Here is a 10,495-nt window from a genome sequence, read left to right on the forward strand (position 1 = left end):
GCATTAAAACACAAGCTCTAAGATATCTGTATCTATGGTTGCTAAAACCAGGCAATCCAAAGATATATGGATTTTTGCTTGGTACGTTAGCTTCTTTTCGCCATTTTAAAATTAAAGTAACACAATTGAATAATTCCTTAGATAATAAAACTGGCACAGTACGTCCTAATTTTCCGCGTATGCAAAATCTGATGTATTTTTCGGCAATTTTTTTATTTTCTGTTGATAATGAAATTATAAATATCGCTATTCACATTTTCACTTACTTTTTCGTAAGTATTAAAGTCTTCAATAAGTGCTCTTTCTATCTCTCCTGCTCGTCTTCGGTTAAATACGTGAATAGAGGTCAATGTAACTTGTGCTAAAGAGAGCCTTTAGAATAAGAAAAAGATTTTTGTAATTCCATGTAAGCTTCCATTCTCGTTTTTTTCAAATATTTATATAAAGCATTAATATCTTCTCGTGATGGGAGGATGATTTTTTTATGTCATTTGTGAGCTGTTTGAGTTTCTGTTACAGTTTTGTTCACACTTATTCCGATGTCAACAGTAAACAATTTCAAAAAATCTTTCGCAAATTTCTTCTTCTCTGCATTTTCTTTTTTAATACATTCTCCAATAAAGATGTTTCCTATTTGTTTAAGTAGTGTTGATAACGTAGATGCAGTAGCTGGTGCTTTATACATTTTTTCTTCATTGTTATAACCAGCGACTATATTGATTGCAGAGATGCAATAATCGTAAATTTTAGGATGATAAATCGATTGAAAGTCTTCGACATCTTTGTTAATTTTCTTCAGTGCCAATAAAAAACGTCCGAGAAGACGCAATCTGGCTCGAATCATATCATGTTGATGCTGGGCCTTGTATTTTGTGCACAATTTATTTGCATATACTATCTATAATTCGTCGTATCTTATAATACGTGTGACTTCGTCATCTCTCATTACAGGAAACACTATTTTTAATGTTTTATTTGCTAAGTGATGTAGTCTGCTCGTTACTCTTCTGCCCATAATCATAATAGTCTTATTTTTATTGAAATTTTTTTTCTGACAATAATGTGCATGGTAACGTATTGTATTTTTTGCAAAAAATCCTTTGCATTTTGAGCAAGCAATAAAATCCATGGCAGTCTTAGTGGAAATTACATTGGGCCGTCTAGATACAATTAATTTTCCGGTATTTACATTCTCGTTTGTATTAAATATGAAATTACCTTGTTTTCGAAGGATATCTATTATTTTCTTCCTTTCTTCATGTTTTTTGGGCAAAACAGCGAACTTTTTTACTTCATCTTTATCACGGTGCACTGTTATTAAGTGCCGCGCGAGTTGAGTTTGCAATTTAAAACAGAAAACACAACAGTTCTGTTTGGATTTAACGTTACTTTTATCAACAGACATTGCTTCATCATTGCATGCTGTATCAATTATACTTATTTTTGAAGTATCTAAACTGGATTGTGAGGATACAGATCTTTTTGTAGCTGATTCTTTTTGTAAGCTTACATTATTGTCATCTGATGATGTGCATTCATTTTCTGAAGGAGCGTACTCTGATCCATCATCACTATTTCCATGATCGTTATCTATATTTAACAACAGAGAAGAGAAAATGTGAATATATAAATAGATAAATTTAGATTATTTTTTCAAATGTAAATATATAACAGTTATTTTTGTAATTACGTTTATATTAAATAAAAATGCTTATAATACGATATACATTTTTATGTTAATAATTAAATCTCTAATAAGTTTAAACTTAATTGTACTGCGGATGTTGATGAACATGTACTTATTTTTTACTATGCAATTGTTTGTTGAATTTACTCATTGTTCAAAAGTAACATTTGGCAATTTATATTTACTATTTTTTTATAATTTTTATGCAACAAACTGACATATTTAATGTGTATACCATAAAATAAACAAAGTATTATATAAATAAATAATAGAAATAAAAATTACGTAAAATTTTTAAATATTATAAATACATATTTATAAATAGATATTTCAAACACTATATAAAGCCATTAAAATCTGTGCAACTACATCTATATAATATATATCAGGTTATTAAATGTTTCTGTTAGTTATAAAAAAAACAATCACTAAAAATTAATAAAGTTCACTTACAAAAAAAGTTTACACAAATATTTGCAATAAACAATTTTCAAAGAGGTATTGGATGCTTACTGATATTTTTTGACTGCTCATATCTTATTGACAAGTAATGGATATGCATATATCAATCGATAGATCTCTAAAACCAGTTATATGTACATGAATACCTCAGTATCTTCTTACATTGATAGATTTATTATAAAACGTAATTCTACATCGGTGCAATAGAAAATCTAGAGTTTTAAAATACACATTTAAATCATAACATTTGAGGAACAATTAAAAACTAATTATAAGAGACATTTACTCTTAATGACAAAATGAAATATTATATAACGAAAACTATCCTAAAGTACTTTATATATTTAAGTGTTTTAATAATTACTAGACAACACAAGCGCGCGCTTCGCGCGCGCCATTTATTCTGTTATAAATTATATATTTTTAATGACATATATACTTACTTTATGAACATAATTAACTTCTTGATACAGCTGTCAAAATTGAAATAACAATCAAAGTAAGTGTGGCGAGGGAAGAAATAACATTTTGCAAAAAAGGCAGTAATAGTTTGATGGATTCAAGTATCCAATATATATAGAAAAATATACAATAATTATATATTATATAAATAAACATATACATTATAATAAATGTTCAAAAAAGTCAAGATGATCTTGTCCTGACTATGCCAACGTCATCCAATGTCAAAATAATAAGATCTGTAATTAGATCTTCATAAACTCTGCAACTTTTATCCAAATTACTTTTCTGTATAACTTATTATTTTCTACATTTTCCAGGGATTCTTTGTTCTCAGCATGTACACACACACACACGCACACGCACACACACACACACACGCACACACATGTATGTATGTATGTATGTATGTATATATGTATATATAATATATGTATGCATGCTTATGTAAGTATATATTGTAAGAAATCGAGATTATTAAAAGAAGAATTAAGTAAAGTATTTAATTACGGATGACCGTTAAAAGTTTTAACTGTTCTTAGAAAGCGCGGAAAGTACGAAGGTTCGAGAAAGGTGTTTGAAAGTCACTCAACAAAAATATTCACGTAAAGACAAAGACTGCTATTTATTTCGTAAGACTCCCGTATACAAAAATCAACTATCTTTTAGGTATACTGCTCGAAGGAGAGTCCCGGGTTTCTCAGCTCGCTAGTTTAAATACCTTTTGACTCTCCCGCGCGCGCCGCTTTAGTTTGCGCCCTTTACGCTTATCGCCGAGGGCAGCAGTTATCGGGGACAGTTAGCTGTCGTATCGGCGCGTGCGCAATCAGCCGATCGGTGGCGATTGCTTTCAATATGAATATATATATACACATATATATATATATATATATATATATGTACCACACATATACAGGATGTTCAAAAAGTATAGAAGCACCTGAATTATTCCAAAAATATGCAAGATAAAAAAATGTTTTAAACAAAAGTTGCAGGACTTCAAATAAAGCATTATGTAACAATATCAGTATGACCTTGAACAGCGTCGTCAAGGTCACGTAAAGATCACTTTACATTTTTTAATGGAAATCTCCACTTTTTATTACATATTCTTATAGTTCAGTTTTAGAATTTTTCAAAACACAATAATAAAGTATTTTTTTTAGTTATTAGATCTGAAGTTTATAGAATTTTAACATAAAATACAAAATATCTGGTAAAACATTCAGTTTTCGGTAATTTTACTTTAATATTTTTATGTACAGAACAATAAGACCAATTAATTGATATAAGAAAAACACAGAGTTGATTTTAAAAAAGTAAGTAATTTGCAATATAATATTTTTTTTTTATATGAATGAAAAAATATTTTGTTATAGTGTTTTGAAAAGTTCTCGAGCGAAGCTACAAGAATATGGAAATGCAGAGAAAGTTACATTAAATATACCGGGTTTTTCAGGAAGAATAATTAACATTCTAGAACATAATAAATACAGATTATTTTAAGTTTATATAAGCATGTATTTTGTTCTGGACGCGGTTATAAAAATACAACGTGATTAGTTTTAAGAACGAATGAATTTATTTAAAAGTAGCAAATTTTATGTTTACAATTATATTATACATATAAAACAATTAAATTTTATAATTTTGATTAATTAATAGTAACATTTTGAAATTCTTCTCTCTTTATTCTTGTTTGCTTTTTTTCTTGATCTGACACTAAAAGATATTCTAATAAATAAATAAATAAACATATATGCACATATATGCATATATAAAATGTAATTATTGTATAATATATATGCAATTTTATATATAGTATTATGTATATAGTTATATTATATTATATACAAAGTGTTTCAAGAAGAATGATTAGCATTCTAAAGTATAGAAATATGAGATTGTATACCTTATTATAAGCAATAAAGTTTATATAAACATGTGTTTCATTTGTGAACGTGGTTATAAAACTACAACGTGTTCAGTCTTAAGAACAAATACATTTTTTTTACTTAATAGAAGCAAATTTTATGAAACAATTACATTAAATTTTAAGCTTACAATTTTAAATAATTAATTTAAATTAATATTAATTAGTAAACAATAATTTAAATTAATTAACAATAAATTTGGCATAAGTGTAAACATAAAACATTTTAATTACACCAGAAACAAAAAATTTCAAATTAACGCAAAACTTATTAAATGTGACCTAATGTTTACATTTGTATTCGGATAGTAACAGAAAACGACAAAAATTAATTAATTAATTAATTAATTATTGTTTCATAGTATTTATTTCTCCAAAATTAATAAATGTGTTTGATCTTTAAAATTGAACACATTTTATCTTTAAAACCGTCCAAAATAAGATGTTTGTATAAATTTGTTTGCTTAAAATAATTCATACAATCATGTTCTAGAATATAACCATAGAATATTGATCATTCCTTGAAACATCTTATATATGTATATAGGATATACCACCAAAAATAGCTATTCTCTTTTATTTTTTAAACTAAAAGAGATAGACTATAATATACATATCAAATTAAATGGTCCAATCTGAATTCTATTGTAAGCATACCCAAGTAAGAAACAAATATATAAAAAATGTTTAAAACTCATTTCAAAGATATTTTTAAAATGTTAAAATAATTGGTTAAGTCCCTTTTTATATAAGTCACATTTTAAAAAAACGTTTACCTTAATGTTAATTCAATATAAATATTTATTTAACATTTATTAAATATTTAATTAAGACATTTCTATCAGGCTCTCAATATTAAATATAATGATAGAAAGGCTGTAAGAACCGAACGCGGATGTTGCTGCGTGTATTCCGACGAAAATTAATTTTTCATCGGAAATAAATAATTATATGCACAAGGCACGAATTTTACTTAGTCACTGCCAAGACTTAAATATATGGAATAATCTCATCTTTAAGATTTAATTCCATTGAACCCCCTCTGACCCCCCTTAAAGAAATAAATGCGAGAAAAATATAGATCCGAAAGTGGCTGAATCGGGAATCGAACCCGAGAACCTTATATTTAAGAGAACCAAAATATTTAATATTTTATTATTAAAATATTAATAAAATAAATGTTTATTTAACGTTTATTACATATTTATTTTATTAATATTTTTAAAAAATATAAAAATTTATTAATATTTTTTAAAAATATATAAAATATTTAATAAACGTTAAATTAATATTTATAATACATTAACATATAAAAGTAAACTTTTTTTAATGAATAAAAAGGGACTTAACCAATTATTTTAACATTTTTTAAATAGCTTTTAAAATGAGTTTTAAACATTTTTTATACATTTATTTGCTACTTCGTAGTGGTTGCTTACTGAAGCTGTTTATGTAAACAAATGGAAAAGTTTGCACTCTCTGTTTCTCTCTACGCAGATATAAGGTGAATCAAAAATATTGTTTTCAAAATTTGTGAGCTTGTTCCTTTTTATGCAAGAATACACAAATTTTTTAAACATACTTTTGACTCACCTTGTACACACACACCGATTACACTTATTACTTTTAATGATGATATAATTTTTACCTGTTGTGATGAATTTTCTTCAAATTTCTTTTTCTTTAACGTGCGATTAACATTTATTATTCTAGTCAAAGACATTCGCTCTTCTAATTTCTTAATGTCTTTTAGACTTTGTACTGAAAAGTACGATGGATCAACTGTAAATAATTATTACACAGTTATTATATATAAAAATAAAATATATATGTATAATTTCGAAAAAGAATAAAGGTATTAACATATAATCATAAAAAAATTGCTGTGAAATGTGTGTGTATACGAAGGAAAGGGAACAAGGAAATCATTTTAAACAATTACTTAAATATTTAATAATGTTATTGAATTTAAAATTTGTTAATTTAATGTTGTTTGAAAATTTGTAAGTTCAAAAAATAAATGAATTTATCGATAATTCTTTAATTTAGTTGATAATCGAAGATATAAATTTATTGACATTTTTTGATTTACAAAAACATTTTTAAGAAGCCCTTAAATTTATTATTATATTTTTTTTAAACACCATGATTACGAAATCAAAATATCAAAGCAGGAAAGTTTAAAATTAATGAAATTGAAATTAATAATAATAATAATAAATAGTTAAACATTTCCTACTTGCATATTGCATCTCGCCAATTACTTTAATTTTATCTCCTTTCATAAGTTCATAATCGTTTTCATCAAAATTTATAATATGTACTTCTAATTTAAAGTACCCATCAGTGATAGATCCACATCCAATTTTCTTATTTAAATTAGTTTTATAAATTGGCCCAAAATTGGACTTTATATAGCCCTCTAATGCTATAAAAGAAAAAATATATAAACATATATAAATATATAAACATATACATATACAGAGTGAGTCTAATAGAAAATTCATTACGTTCTTCTCAGAAAGAAAAGGTTAAAGATATATATATATATATATATATATATATAAAGGAAGATGTAAAGAATAATATATATTATCAAAATTATAGGTTTAAAAATATCTATTTACAAATCTTATCACTTTGACCTTAAATGGTGTTGCCAAGGTCAAAACAAAAACTTGAATTTTTTAAATAAAATCACCATACTTTTTTTATACAAATTGATTTCTATAATATTCTGTATAAAAAGTTATAAGAGTAAAAAAGTCAAAAAGTGAAAAGTTTACGAGATATTTCATATTTTAATTTGACATAATCTTACATAAATTATGAAATAATCTTGTAAAATATTCATTTTTCGATAATCTTATCCTAATACTTTTATGTACAAAATGGCTTTTAGTTGAAAATTACATATTTTTTCTTAAAAACAATTATGTATTTTCTCTAGACTAATCGATTTTTCTCATTATTTTATTCATAAAAATATGAAGATAAGATTATCAAAAAATGAATATTTTAAGAGAAATTTCACAGTTCATGTAAGATTATGTAAAATTAAAATATAAAATATTTTATAATCTATATATTCACTTTTTAATCATCCTACTCTTTTATAACTTCTTATACAGAATATTACAAGGAATCAATTTATAAAATAATAAAAATATATAATGATCTTATTTAAAAAATTCAAGATGTTTTTACTTTGACCTTGGCAACGTCATCCAAGATCAAAGTGATAAGATTTGTAAATCGATATTTTAAACCCTAATTTTGAAAATAGATATTTTCTATATCTTTCCCTATCTCTAATCGTTTTTGAAAAAAACGTGGTGGACTTTTTATCAGACTCATCCTGTATATGTATATATTCAAGATGTTTGATTTAATCGGTCTACACCAATATTTCGAAAAATATAGAAAATACGAAAAAAATGTTTTATAAAAAAGTTTTATGACTTTGAGGGGGACAGATAGGATATCATTGGTTTGATCTTGCATAATCGTTTGAATCTTACGTGAAGGTCACTTTCAGTTTCTTAAATGGAAACCCTTATTTTTTAATGCATATTCTTGTAGTTGCTTATTTCGAGAGCTTTCCAAAACACTATAATAAAATACTTTCCTCTTAAGTACTTTTTGAGATATAAAGCTTAAAGTTTACAATTTTTTAACATAAAACATACAATATCTTGTAAAATATTCAGTTTTCCATAATCTTACTTTAATACTTTTATGCACGGAATAATGAGACCAATTAATTGATATAAAGAAAACAAAAGTATTTAAAAAAAATGTAAGTAATTTGCCACTGCAGCTGCACACTTTTTTTTAATGCAAATATGTATTTTTTTACACTAATTGATTGATTTCATTATTCTATGCATAAAAGTATTAAAGTAAAATTGCTGAAAACTGAATGTTTCACAAGATATTTTGTATTTTATGTAACTCAAGAAATATTTAAGAGAAAAATATTTTATTATATTATTTTGGAAAGCTTTCGAGATAAGCTACAAGAATAAGTATTCAAAAATAGGAGCTTCCATTTAAAAAATAGAAGTTGATCTTCATGTGACCTTCAAACAATTATCCAAAATCAAACTAATGATACCATTTTTCGTTTCCCTTGTAGTTATAAAACTTTGGTATAAAACATTTTTTTTGTATTTTCAATACTTTTCGAAATATTAAATAGTATTATGAGAAATGAATAAAAATAAAAAGAATAATAATAAACAATTCATGAGTATGAGAAGGCATAAGATTGAATTGTAATTTACCGACTCTTGATGATGTATTCATTACATCACAAAACTCCACAAGCTCCGGTTCGATTAAATTGGTTCGTTCCATATTATATTTCCCCAAATTGGAGATTGTTGTATTACTCTGGATCTGTAGCTCGTAGGGCACATTGCCGTTATTATATCGTGAAATTTTAGGAGTACGAGCCTGCACTCCGTCTAAATGAATAATCTATAATATAAATTTTATATTAATTAAAAATATACAAATAATTAACTTATTGAATTAAAATTAAATTTGAAAAATTTCTTAAATAAATAACAAACGTATATATATATATATATTATATATATATATATATATATAATATATATATATATATATATATATGTATTTATTTATTTTTTATGTTCCTTTTGTATGTTTCTTTCGTAAAAAATTCGAAAATTTATATTATTTAAAAAATTCAAAATTTCATGAAAAATGATCACCGATCTTCATTAAATTTAATAGCAACCATTTTTATTCTTTAATGATACTCTATTCAAGTTCTTTATTCTTTAATGATACTCTATTCAAGTAAAAGAATTTACCTCGATATGTCAAAATTTATAGAAGTTAGAACAATCACAAACATTTATCGAAAAATTAAAATTGCATTAAAATTTAAAATACTATATAAATTTTTATAAAAATGGTAATAAATAAAAGTATTGTACTATTTTACTTGTATGCCAAAGTGGAGTGCCGTAGCTCAAACAATTCTTGAAACGTTTAAATTTTCGGAAAAATGAGTCGGCAGACATACTATATATACATTATACATACATACATACATACACATAGATATTTTTTAATGTAATTTTTTGATGGTTTGGAAAATTCTGAACACATTGATCTGAAAGATTTTTTCACGAAAACTAAGTTTCCTCTATGAGAAAGCAAAAAGAGAAAACAAATACTCACGTGGTTTAATTTTACATGTGGTTCTACGGGTGTAATATCGTCATTCCACACGACAACTTGTACTCGCCTCCCTTCGCCATTATTAATATAAAATTTAAAAACTTTATATTGTTTCATGTCGCCAACAGAACGTGTGGCTTCAATACTGTCTACAAAGCCTACTACCTCACTACAAAAATAAAGAAATTAAAAAGTATAAAGAAAGTAAAGAGAAATTAAAGTAGTAAAAAATTTTAAAAATTAAAAAATAAAAATAAAAAATTTTACATATTATATAATATGTAAATAATTATTTAACACTCTTCCAGTATTTTTATATATTTTTTAATAGAAAAATATATTAAAAAAATAAATTATATTGATATATTATGTATGTAACGTATACTTTTTAGAAAGTATGAAAAATGGAGAATTTCCCCAGATTCAACTCAAAAAAATGCCAAACTGTCTTTTAATAAAACCATAGAAATTATAAAAACAATGATAAATTATTAAATTAAGGCCATGTGTAACGAGCAATACGATATTATTTTATTATTGAGAAGAAAATTCTTAATTTGAAATAATAATTATACAAACGTTTCGAGCTCTACTTGCTCCTCTTCAGTGCGCAAAAAAATAGTGATAATAAATAACGATAATAAATAAATACATAAAATTCTAATAAAAAATCCGCAATACATAGTCAATATAAGTTATATAGTTGAGTCATAGTTAAAACGCAAAATATATTT

The 10,495-nt window shown here is 24.9% G+C and overlaps 1 protein-coding gene and 1 pseudogene across 1 annotated transcript; both read right to left on the reverse strand.

The window, feature by feature from the left end:
- Nucleotides 1-165: 165 nt before the first annotated feature.
- Nucleotides 166-1,838, reverse strand: LOC146722443 (uncharacterized; annotated as a pseudogene).
- A 3,993-nt stretch (nt 1,839-5,831) lies between these two features.
- On the reverse strand, nt 5,832-10,225 carry LOC114933433 (uncharacterized). The gene is made up of 5 exons (XM_085484771.1): nt 10,202-10,225; nt 9,762-9,926; nt 8,831-9,026; nt 6,784-6,972; nt 5,832-6,326 (listed from the first exon to the last, which is right to left on the reverse strand). Exons 1-5 carry the CDS (start codon nt 10,223-10,225, stop codon nt 6,094-6,096), a joined length of 807 nt encoding a protein of 268 aa, XP_085340897.1. The 3' UTR covers nt 5,832-6,093.
- Nucleotides 10,226-10,495: the final 270 nt, after the last annotated feature.

Source organism: Nylanderia fulva, unplaced genomic scaffold, assembly GCF_048542155.1.
Source record: "Nylanderia fulva isolate GAGA-0341 unplaced genomic scaffold, ASM4854215v1 Scaffold312, whole genome shotgun sequence".
Classification (NCBI taxonomy): Eukaryota; Metazoa; Arthropoda; class Insecta; order Hymenoptera; family Formicidae; genus Nylanderia; species Nylanderia fulva.